This window comes from Telopea speciosissima, chromosome 3, assembly GCF_018873765.1.
Source record: "Telopea speciosissima isolate NSW1024214 ecotype Mountain lineage chromosome 3, Tspe_v1, whole genome shotgun sequence".
Lineage (NCBI taxonomy): Eukaryota > Viridiplantae > Streptophyta > Magnoliopsida > Proteales > Proteaceae > Telopea > Telopea speciosissima.
The window spans coordinates 53,033,726-53,052,534 of NC_057918.1; the positions used below are offsets into that span (position 1 = coordinate 53,033,726).

At 40.3% G+C, this 18,809-nt stretch overlaps 1 protein-coding gene across 1 annotated transcript; it reads left to right on the forward strand.

Annotated features, from left to right (window-relative positions):
- Positions 1 to 3,808: 3,808 nt before the first annotated feature.
- On the forward strand, positions 3,809 to 9,793 carry LOC122655276 (probable peroxidase 26). Its single transcript, XM_043849481.1, has 4 exons — positions 3,809 to 4,063; positions 6,791 to 6,970; positions 8,701 to 8,860; positions 9,357 to 9,793. The coding sequence occupies exons 1-4, from the start codon at positions 3,809 to 3,811 to the stop codon at positions 9,791 to 9,793; spliced, it is 1,032 nt and encodes a 343-aa protein (XP_043705416.1).
- The last annotated feature ends 9,016 nt before the right edge of the window (positions 9,794 to 18,809 follow it).

The following is an 18,809-nucleotide window of genomic DNA, read 5'->3' on the forward strand; positions in this document are numbered from 1 at the left end:
TCTGGTTTGTACTGGCTTCCATTCTTTCCTTATTTTTAAAGGAACAAACAAATTCCAATTGGGCAGTGGAAACGTAGGGTTTAAAAAAAAAACTTATTGATATAAAACTCCATTGTTGATTCTAAAACATATGGGAAGGCTCTGATGCCACATGTTAAATTAGACATACAGTGATAAATCCTATCACTATCATGCCCATATGAAATCTTATAACACAATGATAATGGAAATAGAAGGGGAGAGATTGTACCTTTCACCTTTGTACCTTTCACTTTTGTATGCTGACGAAGAATAATATTAGAATAGCCAAAGAAATTGCTTCTTTAATCTGCAGCCTTAGACCAATGAACTTGAAGGGATCTTCTGCAGTCTCCCGTTCTTACTATGAATACCATTTTCTTGTGGGAGAAATAGGGAAGTGAAGTAACGTGACTACATGGACCCTCCTTATTAGTATTTATAAAAATACTGTCCCAAAACCTTAACCCACTTCCACAATGGACTAGGGCTGGCCCATCTCAATTAGAACCGGGTGACATGCTTGAACCAGCTCCAGTATTAGGATCCCCATCAAATAACCGGTCCAAGTAATTAATTAAGCCCACAATAATTGAAAATTACTTACAGATTTGTCATCAATGATCGATCAAGATTAATCAAGAATAATCAACTATCAAATTTTGTTGATCATCTTCACATTTATTTCATCTTGATTGCTCATCTCAACGGTTTGTTTGTTTTTTTTTTTTATAACATTTTTGTTTCTCTATTACTCTTTTTTATTATTTTTTTAATCTGTTTGTTACCGTTAGTTCATGTTTTTTTGTTCTTAAAAATGAATCAGACACTAAAAGTTGCTGAGAAAAAAAAAAACTTTAATTTGGAACTTCTCTATTCCAAAAACAAAAAGAAGACAAAAGGGAACAGGCTATTTAATGAGCACATGATTAATTCATGGGCAAAACAATAATTTTATGTTCAAAATTACACATCACCTCCAATGCAACTTCAAATACCAGCACCTCCACCACCACTATTACCATTACCACCATTGTCACCGCCGCCATCATTATCACAAAAATTTTTATATTCAGTGGCATTTTTTTCAGAAAAAAAAATTACTATGTATAACAAATGTATTTCCATTTCTTTTCTGGCCCAGAAATAGAATTACTATGTGCTACTAAACGCATTTCATTGTCCAAAAATTAAGCTAGACATTAAAATACAACAATTATTTTTAGAATAAAAACATGACCCAAAAATAGTAATATTATCATACAGGCCTATATGACCCAACATGCCATTTTTTTTTATGGGAAGCATTCTTATAGTACTATTAGATAGAGAAAAACATATTTACATCATATAGGAAAGGGGGCATTACAGTCCTTTTAGATATAGAGAAAGAGGCAAGGGAACGTAGTCTACTAGTCCATATGTTATTCTTAGGTTTAAACTGTACATTTATAAAGTTTGATGTTTTTTCTGCTAGTTCAAAAAATTTTGGTATGAGACACCATGTAATAGGTAAGTTTTGCTTGGTCGTAGCATTCAAAAGGTCATATAGGCTGTGGTTAGTGATCCAAATCTCCTTCAGTTGGAGTCCACCTTTTGTAGCATGTGTCCATCCCTGTAAGATTTCAGTTAGTTCAGCCTGCATGTCATCAGTTGAAGGTGCAAACCCTGAAAATGTTAGAACATTCTAATTGTCTAGCAAAATGCAGTAAGCCCATCCTACTAGGCCTACATTTGGTTTAGAAACACCTGCACAACACAAAATATATGAGTCCAGTTCCTTTGCACGTACGTGCACCTTTTTTTTTTTTTTTTTGGTAGAACACGTACGTACATGTGAAGGATTTGGCTCCTGTCCAGCCATGGCGGGAGCTGGACCGTCCAGCACCTGCCTAAGATTCTTACACCTGGACAGATTTACATCAAACGGTCCTAAAATTGAAAGAAAAGTTTTAACCCATATTCACCCATCTTCCTCTCTCACCCTCTCTTTGACGAAACCTGAACCGACTACGGAACATATTCCATCTTCCTCTCCTGAAAAACCGTTCGTTTCTCTTCATCTTCTCCCTTGCTACGAGAATCTCCATCTTCCCCTATATTCCACTCATCTTCTTCAAAATTGATTTTGGCGATGGCGAGGCTAACCAGGTATTCTTATCTCTCCGTTTCTATACTCCACTCATCTTCTCCAAGTGCTGTACAGCTTAAAAAGAGTTGTTCCACTGAGATAACATCAACAAAAGTAACTTTCAAGAAAGAGGATAATGAGTCTTGATAAACAGATGTAAGAAGGAACATTGAGTACAAAAATTCCAACTAATTCTAACTTTACCAGCTGATATTCAGAAGTAAAGAGGCAGTGTGGCAACTTAAGGAACTATTTCACAAAAATCGAGAGACAGAGCTGGTGAACCAAACGAGTAATAGCAGCACATATCCAAGCATTAATGTGATCTAAATCACAGGAGCTACCACATTTGAGATGGAAAGATCGATCAGATACATCAATTCGATCAGCATCGCAGAACAAAATACGAAAAGAACAAGAAGCAATACCATGGAGCATAGAACTCAACGACGACGAAGTTATGCTTGTTAACAGTATCATTGAAGTTGGAGTTATCAAGGGTGACCACAAACTCCCTTGTCTTGCATTCTTCTTCGGCAGCAGAGACTAATCTATGAAACGCAGTGCAAAAACAGAAAACAAAAATGCAGAAGCAGATCGGAACCCTAGACGCCATGGCTAGAGCTCTCTCTCTCTTGTCTGCGAAAAATGGACTGTCCGCTCCTGTCTCGTCTTTTTCTTCTCTGAAGATGCCCATCCACAAAATTCATGAAATCGACCACTTGTGCTCTAACTCGCTTCTTCCCTGGTTTAGCATTATACAACCCATCATCATAGTCAAGACTGGTAACAGAACTCCAGATGTACTTCCACCTTATTATGTTTTCTTCCTCATGAGACATAATTCTTTTAGGAAAATGGTATAAACCAGTTGTTTCCATGATTCCAGAGAAGATGAGTAGAATATGGGGGAAGATGAAGAGAAACGAACAGTTTTTCAGGAGATGAAGATGGAATATGTTTTAGGAAGATGTGTGAATATGGGTTAAAACTTTCCTTTCAAATTTAGGACCGTTTGATGTAAACCCGTCCAGGTGTAAGAATCTTAGATGGATGCTGAACGATCCAGCTCCCACCACGACTGGACAGGAGTCAGATCCACAAGTGAAAGATAATCATCTGTTCCATTTTAATATTTACAAAGGGAGAAGGAGTATTAATGAAAACAAAAAAGACAAGTAATTAGCTCTCACGTACATGTTCACCTGCACGTAAGTGTAGAAGATCCATTAGACCATTTAATAGCAAGCCAAAATGGTTCCCAATTCCCAGTCCTCCCGACAAATCACGTGCTGATTCCTCGATATCCTTGGGAAGTAGTACCGTGGAAGTCATGAAGACATGTTGAAAGCGAGGCACGTGAACAGCCTAGATCATCACACACCCGTCGCACGAGCCGCCGCAGCTGCTGCGGGTAGTGGAACACAAAGTTCCAAAAAAAATGAAATAAATTAATCCATTTTATTCAATTTTCCAAGTTGGCATTCCACGTCGAGCCCTATAAATAGTTTAGTTCTCACCTTCCAATCACACCCATCCCATTTGTCAGAGGAGAGAGAGAGACTTTCTAAGGTCCAGCTACAGAGCTCTCCTTGTTATACATATATAGCACAGAAGCTCTCTAGGTGGAGCTAAAGAGCTCTTCTCTGGGAAGAAATAATGAGACGACCACAATGGGGTGGTGGTGGTGGTGGTGTGTTCTTTGTGTTGGCTCTCGCAGTAGGTTTGTGCATCATCGGAGGCGTGCACGCGGCAATCACGACGCAGCCCACAGGTTTGGTTCGCAAGTACTATAATATCACGTGCCACAACGCCGAACGGTTTGTCCGGCACCAAGTTACGCTGTTCTACAAAAAAGATCCGACTATCACTCCCAAGTTTCTTCGGTTGCTTTACTCTGATTGTTTTGTAACGGTACGTGCTTTTCATGCTTTGTTCTGTCTTTTCTGTTTGTATCAGTTTCTACATAGAAAGTACTGGTAACTCTAAGGTTCCATTTTGTTGGAAGAGAAATTATAGAGAAGGAAAATAAAATTTTCAAACATGAAAAAAATTTGAAATCATTATCTAATAGGATTGTATCATTAATTTTAAATTATAATAAAAATTATATTTAAAAAATATTATTACTAAATATAGTAAGAATTATTTCTTAGGTTTGAAAATTTTTACTTTCCTACTTTTTTTTATTTACTTGCAAGCAAACAGACTATTGTATTAGATTATTGAACATTTGAATTATGTGATAAGTTTTGACAAGTTATTGTTTAGGTACAATCAATATATTTATTACTTTTTTTACAATATATATATATATATATATATATATATATATATATATATATAACTATTACTTTGACCATTGGACCATTTGGTATTAAGCCAAAATGGTCTGACCTATACCTTATTTTTTGGCAACCGTGGTTAGTTTAGTATATAAACAAAGGGCATTTTAGAAAGAATCTTTTTCTACATAAAAATTTTCTTGGTAGGAAAATTTGAAAGGGAAAAGCTTTCCCTTCACCACATCATTCTAAGGTTCACAAGTTCCCCTATAAGGTTTTATTACTGAAAAAAAAGTTCCTATAGAGTTTCAGTATGTTCCCAAAATATGTCTTCCCATATGCATCTGAAGCCTCGTGATACATAGATTATCATTCATTGTGATTTAAGGAAAACTCGATCCAATTTGAAAAACCTCAGTAGTAGGAAAATTTGATACTTCACAATTTCACATCTACCTTAGAATATGATAAATGTTTTTTGTAACTTGTCAACCTTTTTCTTTAGTAAAGTCAAAATAGTTGTACCGCAAAGCAAGCCTTTTATTGAGGGAAAGGTTGTCAAATTTTTTTCTTTTTTTTTGTTTTTTTTGGTGAAAGGAAAATTTTTGTGAAAGGTTATTAATTAATGTGATCATGTAAAGGGTGTCAGTCTGGAACCGTAATCGTATATCGAAATCAAAATCGTCCCTATAAAATTGTCCCAAATCGCACCGTTGCAAAAATGGTATGGTACGGTATGGTCAAACGGTATTGACCATGGTACGGTACGGTAATAGTTTTTACGGTCATACCATCGGTATGTACCGAACCCGTACCGTTTTAGCATAACCGTACCGTTTTAGGGTGTATACATGTAAAAATGAAAACCATACCGTTTTCATATCGTATGCATACCATTTTTGTACCGTATATATACCGTTTATAAAAATCAAATTTATATTCTCTTTGTACCGTATATATACCATTTTCATACCGTACCAAAATCATACCGTATATATACCATTTTCATATCGTATTGAAACCGTACCATAACGGTACGGTTGCGGTATTGAAAATAGGGTTCTTAAATGGTACGGTATAGTATCGGTATTAGGTACCTATTTTTGGTACCATACCAAAATCATACCGTAACGGTACGATTGCGGTATTGAAAATAGGGTTCTTAAATAGTACGATATAATATCGGTATTAGATACCTATTTTTGGTACCGTACCAAAACCGTACCGTATTACCAAAACTGTACCGTTTGACAAGCCTTACTCATGTTACAACTGTAAGTATTGGGAGACTTGATTTAATTTTTGAGCCAAGTCGAGAGCTAATGCGATCAATATTTTGAAAGGGGTTGCCCTGAAAGGGTATCCTTTGGATTTATTAGATATCAAGTTTTGTATGTGTTTGATTTTTCTTTCTGTATTTTCAGTTGTTTACTTGTTTTCTAATATATTGGTTTTTCAATTGTTTAAGAGAAGGAAAAATAAATAGAAATTCTTTTTGTGAAGGAGGCCGTAGGCTACCCCGTTTGCTCAAAGAATCCTCTCCCTTACTTTAATACGTGCCAAAGTTTATCTGAAACTTATCTATGCATCACGTTGAATATTGTGTGAATTTCTTGACCTTATGCACTCTAAGAGGGAGGCGGGATCGACCTATTGTAAGGAATAACCATTCATAAGCAATTTTGGAGGGAAGAAGATAGTAACCTTGTTATCACAAGGCCTCTTTATGAGACTTATCCCTTCTATAAGTAGTTCTCCCTTCACAACAGCAAGAGTGGGTGAAATTACTGCACCACCCTCCATAAAATCAAATATTTCCACCCATGTTGATGTTATTGCGATGTGTTCTCATTGACCCTTGCACGGTGTGGGGGACTACACGATGAGACAGTGATCTCTTGTCTTTCATCATATGTTGAAAAGTTACAGGAAATCTCCGTACCAGATTCTTGTGGGCCTCATATCCAACACAGGGTGGTGGTCCATATGATCGAACTCCGTACCAGATTCTTGTGGGTCACATATCCAAAACAGGGTGGTGGTCCATATGTATTGTGATATCCAACTTTGTTTTCCTTGCATATATCAAATTAGCATATTTTTTCATAATTAAGATAATAAGAAGTCTAGAAAGCAGGGTTTTAAGAATAGGGAATCTTTACCACAAAAAAACAAAAAGACGAAGAATATGGAATCGGATTGGTGAATCGGCCATGACCGATCCCAATTTCCGTCAATCTGATACAGCCGATTCACACACAAAAAACCCTAGAAAAATAGATCATACTCTTCAACTAATATATATATATATATTTGTTTGTAATCATGCTTACTATTATCATTTGATGTGATCTAGGGCTGTGATGCATCGATCCTCCTTGATGTGCCAAAATCTGAGAAAACGGCATCTCAAAACATCGGACTCGGTGGATTCGTTCTTATTGACAAGATAAAGAAGGTCCTTGAATCAAGGTGCCCTGGAGTCGTCTCTTGTGCTGATATCCTGAACCTTGCCACCAGAGATGCCGTTCATCTGGTATTTAATTTCTCATTTATTTCTTTCTTGTTTGGATTAGTGGCTAACCAGCAGGAAAATTATCACCACAATTTGCCTGCCCATCAATTTCCTCAATTCCCTCTAATAGAGGGAGGTGGACCCCACTCGGGCAGTGTATTTGGGCAGGGGGTAGAGTGGTCATTTCCACCCCCTATTAGATGAAATTGAAGAAATTGACGGGCAGGCAAATTGAGGGGATAAAGATCCCTAGAAACCTCACACCATGCTAGTTAGGGATCTTTATCCCCTCAAATTTGCCTGCCTGTCAATTTCCTCAATTTCATCTAATAAGGGGGTGGAAATGACCATTCTACCCTCTGATCGGGTGGGGTCCACGTCCCTCTATTAGAGGAAATTGACGGGGAAGCAAATTGAGGTGATAATTTTTCCTGGTGAGCATGGTTTTAAGTATTGTTTTAGTGATCCGGTATTAATCAAGTACCGGTATTGGTGTCGGTCGATATCGGATATCGATATGGATCAATGGATACATTCAACTACCCCAAACCAATACCTCAAACCAGTTAGCTCCTAAACGGAAAATTATCACCTCAATTTACCTGCCCGGCAATTTTCTCAATTCCCTGTAATAGAGGGAGGTGGACCCCACCAGACCAACCAACCCAACATGTTTTCCAGCTTATGCATTGATGGGTCCCAAATTTACAACCCATCTGGTAACTGATTTGGTTGGGCCCTTCTTTTGTTTTCATTTCTTTTTTCCGTTTTTTCAGCCCAAACAACCAAGGAAAGTGCCTCAAAAACAAGTTTAGAGAACTAGATTTTATTTCCTTGAAATAGTACATCAGTAATTTTAGGTAACTTTAAATCATAATGCTTAATTTCCATGCTTTTCATGTGTGGATCATGGTTTTAGGGATCGGTATTGGATCAGCAAAATCATTCGATCTGTATTGATATCGACAATCCTGTATCTACGGATCAAGGTTAAAAAAAAAACTCATTTTAAAATGAAAATTATGGGTAAATTTATTTGATCCAGACCGGTATGGGACGATCTGGATCGATGTCGGATAGGTATCGGCTGAGACGGATCTTGTATCTAATACCGATTCTTAAAACCTTCGTGGACTCCTCTACCCTTGGATTCATTCACATCCATGAATGTGACATGGGAAATGGTGAGAAACCTTAATTTTATGAACTCTGGTAAAATTGTATGCAATTCAAAAAAGGAAAATCTGTTGTAATAAATTTGATCAAAAAGTTGTAATTTTATTTTTATTTATTTATTGTCTTTTTAGTGTAATACACTTCTTTTTTTCAAATCATATTATTTCACATATGTATTTGAAAAACATATAAGACAATGATAGCTTTTGAGGATGACATAATATCAAATCACTTTCAAATTATTTGAAAACTATTTTTTTAGTTTAAATTTTTTTTTTTAAAAAAAGGGACAATTTTCATACACGACTATGTAAGCCGTGCATGTGAGAAGGCATTAAATAGGAATGGGGTTTTATAACTTTTCTAACTCCTTGTGAGAGGGGACATGACCGTGCATGTTTGCATGGCCGTGTATGAAATCTTTGACAATTTTTTTTTTTTTATCAAATAAGATAAAAACAATCAAAAGAAGTTTACAATTTCTCACTTCACCACATATGATTACAACAAAATGCACCTATGAAATTAAGAAATGTTCTCTAATTAATTGTGTGTGAATGAATAAACACAAACAGGCAGGAGGACCATCTTACCCAGTTCTCTTGGGGAGGAAGGACGGGTATAAATCAAGTGCGGCATCCGTGGACCTCCCATCACCCTCCATCTCATGGGAAACTTCTCTTTCGTACTTCAAATCAAAGGGATTAGACGTGCTGGATATGACTACTCTCCTAGGTAAGATAAAGTAATTTTTGTGTTACGGTTATATTTATAGTAGATGCCTTAACTTACTAATTTTTTTTTGGTAAAAGATACCTTTATTTATTAGGATTATTACTAATGTCAAGTAATAGGATCATACACTAAGGTAGAAAAAAATTCTTTCCAATTCCCTAAAAGTGCAGTATGCTGTAGTTCAGGGTTGGGATATCGTTACTTGGTAGGCACGACATCCAACAGTCTGAGCTCAAGAAGAAAGAAAAAACAATGGCTTAATTGAACTTGGACCATTGGATGTCGTGCCTATCAGGATACGACATCCCACCCCTTGAACTACACCGCACTGCACATGTTAGGGATTGAGGAGGATTTTAATCCCGTTACTTGAGTGTGTACAATGAACTGTACCCGAGATGTTAATTTCACACTAGTGTACCTTAAATTTGATAATAACTACAAATCTCACCATTGCACTTATTTTGTCCTTACAATTCAAATATGATGAAAACAGGTGCACACACAATGGGAAGGAGCCATTGTAGCTACATTATGGATCGGATTTACAATTACAAAGGCAGTAGGAAAGCAGACCCAAGCATGGACAAGAGTTTAGTAGCTGATTTGAAGAAGCAATGCCCATCCAAGACAAGAAAGGGACAACAAGATCCACTTGTTTACCTGAACCCAGATTCAAAATACTCATTCTCCAACTCCTATTACTCACGTGTGTTAAAAGATCTTTCAGTTCTCCAAGTTGATCAGCAACTAAAATATGGGAATGACACACTGGCGATTACACAGGAATACGCTGCCGGTTTACAAGACTTCAAGCTAACATTCACTTTATCCATGAATCGGATGGGGAGTATAGGAGTCTTAACTGGGAAAAAGGGCGAGATACGCCGGCATTGTAGGTATTCTAATGCAAACAATCCCAATGGCAAGTGATTGCAATAGTTCATGTTATTGATCAGGGCAGGGCAATTTCCTCATTGTAAAGACATAAGCTATTTTTACAAATCAAGGTCACCAAATTTAATGCTCTACAATATAAATATATATATATATATATATTTACAAATAAGGCCAATTGTTCTTTTTTTTTACAAATAAGGCCATTTAATGTGTTATTAGTTTTTCCTAAAATAAGATTATATTGTCAGCAAGTTTTGAATTACAAAATAAAAATTCAAAAAAGACGGAACATTACCCTTATCTAGCATTTTGCATTTACAATCTTTTATGCTGGATGGTTTGTTTGTTTATCAAAACAAAACAGAAAAAAAAAAAAAATCCCTAAGAATCTGTTGCGTCAGGAAATCTCCAATCAGTTCTTCAGGTGCCGCAATCTGCAAAAGGACATCAGGGACAAGGGAGAACTGGTGTGGTTCCGGCATAGGACCCTCCAATGCCTAAGTTAGATCTCTCTTAGCAACAGATGAATTACTGGAATTCAAGATGAATAATGGGTTAGATTACCTGAGTAGTTATAGTTGAGTATGGCGGTGTGAAGAGCCCCTGTTGGTGATAAGTATTCTTCGTGGAAGAGTCTATCACGTAGTAGGGTGTCGCTTTATGAGACATAGAGTCTTGGTAAGGAAGATGTTCTCTAATAGATAGATATGCGTGTTCTTCACGTGTTGGGTAACGATCCTTGATGTATGAGTCCGGATAGGATCACATCTCTTTGGGACAACGTCCTTCTAATGATAAGATGACGTAGACCTTGGTGGTGACATCATGGTTGGATTTCGTTGGCTTGCATGGAAGACTTCGTCTCTGGATGACTTTTTGGTTTATTTTTCTTGGATTTGCCGAACGGGTTCTATCATGGTCCGGCTTGGGCCAACCTCTCCTTTGGGTCAGGACACGTGGCATCTCGGGACTGACTTGTGTATTTTTGGTTTATCACTTGCTCCCTACTCTCTTGAAACGGAGTGCTCAAGAGGGTAGTGTCATTGTCGTCTTCAAGCTTGTGAGGGGCTTGTTGCAATTAAAGCTTTTTGGAGGGAGCTTTATGATGAGCATCTCGGGGCCGTTGGATGAACTTTGCTTCTTAGAGTAGATGGCTTTTTCTCTTAATAGTGAGTGATAGAGGTGAGGGATTCAAAACCCCCCACTACACTTTTATCCTCTTTTTCTTTCTTTTTGCCCACTTTTTCTATCTCTCCCATCCCCTTTTTGGTTTTTCCTATCTCTTTTTTGGTCTCTCCCATCTCTTTTTTCTTTTTGGTCTCTCCCATCTCTTTTTTTTTTTTTTTTTTTTTTGTCTCTCCCATCTCTTTTTTCTTGTTTGGTCTCTCCCATCTCTTTTTTTTTTTTGGTCTTTCCCATCCCTTTTTTCACCCTCATAGCGCAGGGGTCTCAACCGCGTCCTTGCGCTAGCCTCGCGGTCTTGCCCTCACTTGTGTTGCCCGCGACCTCTCTTGCCTGCGGCGAGCGTCTTCCCCGCGACCTCTCTTGTCCACGACCTCTTCGCCCGCGACCTCTTCGCCTACGACGTCTTGCCTGCGACAGTGACGTCTCACCCGCGATCATGACGTCTCGCCCGTGACCTCTCTCGCTCGCGACCGACGTCTCGCCCGCAACCTCCCTCTCCCATCGCCCTTCAGGTATGGCCACGGCCAATAATAATAATATTTTTTTTATACTGACCGAACCTTGTCTTCTCTTGTAGACGTATCTGATCTTTGGTCTTGGCTCTCACGGTGTCTTCCATTTGGTCTTCGCCCTTTGCTTGGTGTGCCTAGTATGTTCCTCTTTGTTTGTCATTATGTTCTTTCTTTTTTATTGCAAAAAGTCTTTATGGTTTGGTTTCTGAGATTCTTTCTTGGTTTCTTGCTTGTGCATGTTGCAGTTCTCTTCTCTTTTGAGGTGTTTGGCTTGGCGTTGGGGAGCTTCCCCCGAGTAAGTCCTCTCTACCTGTGGCCATGTCGAGCGACTCTGACCTTGACGCTATACATGAGGGATACGACATTGATGGGCCTATTTCAGGCTCATCTTCGTCTAAGTCTGATGTGGATACCCTCCCTCCATTGCCTTCCAAAATGTGCAGTATACTAAGTGCATGCGGGGCTTGGAGAGGGACGTTTTGGAGCGGAAGGCTGCTTGCGAGGAGGGAGTCGTCTGGGAGAGGAAGATGACGGAGGAGATCAGCGCCTTGTCTTCCCAGAGGGTGGCTTTGGAGGCCCAGAGCTCGGACTTGTCTGCCAAGGTTCGAGCGCTTGAGGAGGAGCTACATGCCTTGAGGCAGCAACACGAGGTCGACTTGGTCTAGGCTCATGAGCAGACAGTGATGGAGTTTCACGAATCTCAAGCTTGGGAGGATATGTTCTACACATACAATGGTGAGGTCTATGCTATGGCCGTAAACGACATTGTGGGTTACGTCCTTGGGAGGACTCCTGGCTACAACTTCTTCGAGTTTCTGAGTTATGTGCTGCCAGCTACTGCGGACGTGGATGAGGTGGTTGATGCTCGTCCAGAGGAGGGTGTCGAGGTAGTTCTCCCTCAGTCGAGAGTTCCATTTCCTTCATCTCCGAGGTTTCCGAGTTATGTGCCGCCAGCTGCTGCGGACGTGGATGAGGTGGTAGATGCTCGTTCAGAGGAGGGTGTCAAGGTAGTTCTTCCTCAGTCAAGAGTTCCATCTCCTTGATCTCCGAGGGTGCCGCCCCCCGACGGAGAGGCTGCCATTATTGCTCTCCCTATTCCTTGATTTATTTTTTGAGTCCGCCGTACAGTATTAAAGCTTTCTTTTTGGGATGTTGAATTTGAGAAATACACTTGTAATTATTTTTACATCTTCCATGCTGTCTTCTTCTTCTTCTTTGAATTTTTATGGTTGGGTCCTCGCCCATTTTCTTGTGTATATTGCGCTTTATATTGCTTTGTCTCGTGGCCAAAGGCCATGGTGGCATAGAGCCTCATGGCCGATAGGCCTTGGTTGGCATAGAGCCTCGTGGCCGATAAGCTTTGGTTGGCATAGAGCCTCGTGGCCGATAAGCTTTGGTTGGCATAGAGCCTTGTAGGCGATAGGCTTGGGTTGGCATAGAGCCTCGTGGCCGAAGGTCTTGGTTGGCATAGAGCCTTGTGGCCAAAGGCCTTGGTGGGATAAAGCCTTGTGGCTGAAGGCTTTGGTGGCATAAAGCCTTGTAACCTAAGGCGTTGGTGACATAAAGTCTTGTGACCTACAGGTCTTGGTTGGCATGAATGCTTCATGGCCGACAGGCCTTGGTGCTTGTGCGAACTTGATCGGCAATGGAGAAGTGCAGCTAAGAGCTTTTATTACTTGAAAATCTTCAACTTGGAAAAAACTTCAAAAAATCCTACTTGAAAAAACTTCAAAAAATTCTTGAAACATGTAAATAACTAAACTAAACTAATTGTGGCTGATCCTTTACTGGTAGAGTTTTTTCAGATGTTCAAAGTTCCAAGGCCGATCTATCTTCTTGCCCCCCAGAGTTTTCAAGCGATATGTCCCTGGTCGTATTTGCTTAGAAACTATGTAAGGCCCTTCCCAGTTTGTCGATAGTTTCCCTTCCTTCCTTGGTTGTGATGCTCAAGCCTTTCTCAGAACTAGGTCTCCTTGGTGGAACAAACTCTCTCTGACCCTTGAATTATAGTACTTAGTTGTTCGCTGCTGGTATGCCACGTTCTTGAGTAACGCCTTCTCGCGAACCTCGTCCAAGAAATCCAAATTCCCTCGAAGTCCATCATCGTATGTTCGCTTGTTGAAGTGCAAGACTGTATGTGACAAGGAGAGGACCTTGATCGGTGCTAGAGCTTCGGTTTCGTATGCTAGTCGGAATGGGCTTTCTCTCATGGGTGTCCTCATTGTTGTTCGGTATGACCATAGGACACTGAGAAGTTCTTCCACCTATCTCCCCTTCGCTTCATCTAGTCTCTTCTTGATTCCCTTAAGCAGTATTCTATTTGTTACCTCTATCTGACCATTGGCCTGTGGGTAAGCTACGGAGACGCGTCGGAAGTTGATGTGGTACGTCTAACAGAAGGTCTTGAATATGGGATTGTTGAATTATGTCCCATTATCCGTGACAAGAATCCTTGGTACCCCGAACCGGTAGATCACTTTGTCGCGAACAAATTTTTCCATCTTTTTCTCCTTTATCTTCACCAATGGTTCAGCTTCGACCCACTTGGTGAAATAGTCAATCGCCACCACCAAGTATTTTCTACTCCCGGACGCTGGTGTGAAGTCTCCCAGAATGTCCATCCTCCACATGGCGAAAGGTATAGGACTAAGGATGGAAGTCAATTGTGTCACCGGCTGATGGGGTACCGGGGCAAATAGCTGACATTTCTCGCAGGCCTTAACATAGTTTATGGCATCTTCTTGCATCTTCGACCAATAAAATCCTTGACGTAGGATTTTATAGGCTAGGTTTCGCCCTCCTATGTGGCTTCTGCATATTCCTTCATGCACCTCTGCTAGGGCATAATTAGCTCCCTCAGACCCTAGGCACCTAAGTAGCGGTGCCATGACCGCTCTCTTATATAACACTCCATCAATCAACGTGTATTTGGCTGCCCGGATTTTCACCTTTCTAGCTTCGAACCTATCCTCGGGCAATACATCATTCTGTAGATAGTTGACGATGGGATCCATCCAGCTTGGCCCTTCCTCGATTTTGTTGACTTGTTTTTCCTTGTATGTCGGTTCATGAAGTACCTCGATGTATACCGCACTGGCCAAGTTCTGGAGTTCATTATTTGCCAGCCTTGATAGGGCATCTGCTGCAGCATTCTCGATCTGCGGGACTCGAACCATCTCGAACTTCTCGAACTCGGCCACTAACTCACGAGTTCGCGTCAAGTAGGCTGCCATGCGTTCATCCTTTGCCTCGTACTCCCTGTTTACTTGGTTTACCATGAGTTGGGAATCACTTCGGACGGCTAGGTGGGTGATCAGGATTTCTTTTGTGACTCGTAGTCCGGTAAGCAATGCCTCATACTTTGCCTTGTTGTTTGAGGCTTGGAAGGTGAATCGAGTGCGTATTGAATCCAAAAACCTTCTGGACTGGTGATTATGAACCCAACCCCACTCCCTGCTATGTTACTCAACCTATCCACGAACATCTCCCACCATCCTCAATCATGCTCCTCATGTCCTACCTCTTTTAGCTCAGTCTCCGAGAAAGTGCATTCGACGATGAAGTCTGCTAGGGCCTGACCTTTGATTGCCGTTCGAGGTTGGAACTTGATATCATACTCGCTTAACTCCATAACCCAGGTGATCAGTCACCTTGATATGTTTGGCTTGTGTAACACCTTCTTCAACGGTAGGTCTATGAGTACGACGACCGTATGGGCTAGGAAGTATGACCTTAGCTTCCTTGCCGCGATCATGAGCGCATAGGCTATCTTCTCTATCTTGGCGTACATGGTCTCTGCTTTGATCAACATGTGGCTGACGTAGTAGATGGGCTTCTGCTGCTTGCCTTCCTCCTTCAGTAACACTGCACTTACCGCTACTGGTTCCGTCCGTGAATCCATCCGTGCTGTTCCTTGCTTTTAATTGTTTTCTCGTGTGGGCCCACATGCCTGTGTTCCAGGCACCGTGGCTAGATCCCTGGACATGGTGGACCCCCACCCTTACCCTCTTTTGCGTTGTTGGACTTTGTATGTGGGCCCATAAGGGCCAAATTTGATTTTAATGAGTTTTAGTGTTAAAGGCCTAAACCAAACAAGACTTAAGACCTTAGCATTTGAGATTTTAATGAGAAACCATATGGACCTTAATACTTGGGGTCTTAAAGGAGAAACCAAACTGGCTTTAAGACCTAACTTGAGTTAGAATGGATTTTGGGGTTTCAGGACCTAGGCAAATAGGCCCTAAGGCCTATTTCATTTTATAATAGGAGTAAGCTCTTAAGCTTTTCCTCATTTCTCCAAAGAGCAAAAACGTGGGAAGGAGAGGAGAAAAGGAAAGGAAGAAGAAGAAGGAGAAACGAGGGAAAGGGAACTCCCTCACTCGCACTCTCTCCGTTCCCTCTTGCTGTCCGGACAAGGAAAGAAAGGAAGAGAAGAAGAAGGAGAAGTAGAAGGGAAGAGTAAAGATGGCTCACCTAGCCTTGTCCTTGCTGCCTCCATTGAAGGTAAACCATCTATCATTCTCTATTTCTCTATTTATTAGCTTAGGGTTTTGGATTTTGGGGCTGGGGATGACTTTGGATTCCACTTGGGACTTAATGCCCTTGTGTGGGGCTTGTTCTTAGTCCCTTTGGGTGCCATTGCACACCTTTACTCATCCCATTGAGGTACCATATGACCCAATCCATGAAAACCTATGTTTCCACCCTAAAACCCAAGGTTTTGGTGGATAAATGGGATTGGACCTTAGGTGCTTTGATCTCTTGTGCCATTAGGGTTAATAGGACCCTAATGAACCTTAGAAACCATCCCTACAAGCCCTTGAAGCCATTAAGGACTTTGGGGATCAATTTGGATGAAGTTCGGAGTTGAAAAACTCATTTCTGCTGTGAACGGACTCAGCGACAGACTCACCATTGTGCTTCCGTCGGCCTTTGTTCATTACATCTGAGAACGGAGCCATGGATGGATTCACATTAGTGCCTCCGTTCGTGAGTCCGTCGGCTGTTGACGGCTTGTCTGCTGCTTAGTATTTTGGCCATAACTTTGCCTATATATATTGTATCGACGTGATTCAAGTTGCGTTGTAAAATAGACTCAAAGGACTATATTTTCTATGAAGGAACCTTGGACCCAATCCAAATAAAAGACCCTCAAAAGTGGGTCCAAACCTAACTGATGTGTTTTGACAACAACGTTAGAACATAACTTTAATCCGGTGACCTCGCCCACATTGTGGCTGCTTGTGTAAGACTAAATAAATTTTATTAGGATTAATTACCACCTAAATTGACCCTAAGTATACTAATTAAAAGATCTATCGAGGTGTCAAGGTCTACCCTTGATGCCATCAAAACCCCTTGCTGTCCTAAGGGACTTGTGACCTCAACCTAGAAATGAAAAACCCTAAGGTGAGATCAATCCATGGGATTTCCCAAGACCAATGAATGATATGAGACATTATGCCCTTAGGAAGGTTTAGGACACACTGTTGGACCTCAAGGAAGAAGGCTGGGAATCAGACTGACTTAAAGATTTCATGTTTAGAATTTTACTTATCTATAACACTTGGGGCTCCTCTTAGGACCCGTCTACACTTTCTAACTTTATGTTTCACGTATCCCTAGGCCACCTAACAAGTGCAGGAGAGCGTATATCAAGGCAATCCATATCAAACAAATTGAACGACATCCGATTTATTCTGAGTGGATTTTGGGTGATTGTTTTGGTTTGCTAATTATTAAATATTCATTATCATACTATTTATATGATTAATAAGCATTTTGCATATTGCATTATTTATCTAAATTGTGAACTGATTCAATTATGGATATGTTAATTGTTTCATTATTGTATCGGGTTACGGTGCCGAGTGTATCAGTATCGGAACCCCAGAAATGTTTATGAAACTCATTAACTGTCATCCTCCCTTATATGTGTCGTGTCGTGCTAGTACCTGAGTACTAGATGGAATGGGACGTTGATGCACCCGTAATACCTCTCGGGACGATAGGATTTACATGTATATCTGTGGTTAAGATTTTTGTTTCCTTATGCTACGACCCTTACCAACTGGGATTTATGTGTTGGATAATCAGAGCACCTATTGCCTGTGGGGGAGAGAGCCCAGGTCAGGGGTAATGATGGCTATCGGGGTCTGCCATCGGATGATCTTGATAGCTTCGACCGGCATAGACTCCCTTGTGATAATTGAGGCTTCATTGTGACAATAAGTTAAGTGACCCACTGTGTCTCCCGAGTTATCATAATAGCATATACCTGACTTAAACTTGTGTACTAGGTGAAAAATGAATCTAACATGTGCATACATCATGAATTATTTGTAATTGTGTATTTGTATGTATGTGCATTCCCTTTTGCTCTCTCATTAGCTTGTGGAGCTAATCTCGTTGCGCAACCTCTTTTAATTGATATGCAGGTAATCTCTTGATGTGCTCCTTTTGATGCGAATCGAGTGGAGCTAGTGGCTTGGACTTGGATGTTGATGTACATTCTAGGATGGTGCCCATGGAGCATAACCTTACTCTTTATTTTATGTTTATCATTTGTTGTGTACAAATTCCGTGTATACCTTAGAGTAATTACTCGATGGTTATAAAAAGATTTAACTACTATACACGCTATCATTAGCCAATGAATACCTTGTAACTATTTGATTTTAAATTGATTTACGCTTCCGCTAACTTCGATCTATCTTGGAATGTGTCATTTAATTGGTTTTCGCACTCTGATATTATTATGTTTTTAATATTAATTTTAGACTGTGGATTAGAATACTGTGTTTGTGATCCTGGTAGTTTTTTAGATGACACTTGTCGTCCTAGTCACCCCTTTTCTTGTAATTTATCTTTTATTGGAATGGGGGCGTGACATTCTGGGTTGGACCCAACCTTAGCCTTTGTTTATCGATGTATGATAAGTATAATATACATGATGTATAAATTATAGGGTATACTATATGCACTCCATTCATTAGATATATGTACATATAGAAGATCTAACTAAATAAAGGGAAGCAGTTTTTCGTTCGGGAGTGTGGCCTACCCCAGCCCTAGCCCTCCCATGTGTCTATCTCTCTCCTCCTCAAAACAAGGGGGCAGAGGTGTCTTTTCATATGAGGAAGAGAGAGACTCATGGGAGTGCTGGTGTAAGCCACTCACAGACAGAGATATTTTTCCCCTAAATAAAATAAAACCACAACATGACAAAACTTCCTTTTCTATTGTGGAACCTAAGAGTGTTGGGCTTCTTTTCTGTTGCTTCAGCCCCAGTCCAGCCTGAAATTGGGCTTCTTGGCCGGGCTGCTTTAGACAAACTTCATAGCTCTTGGGGG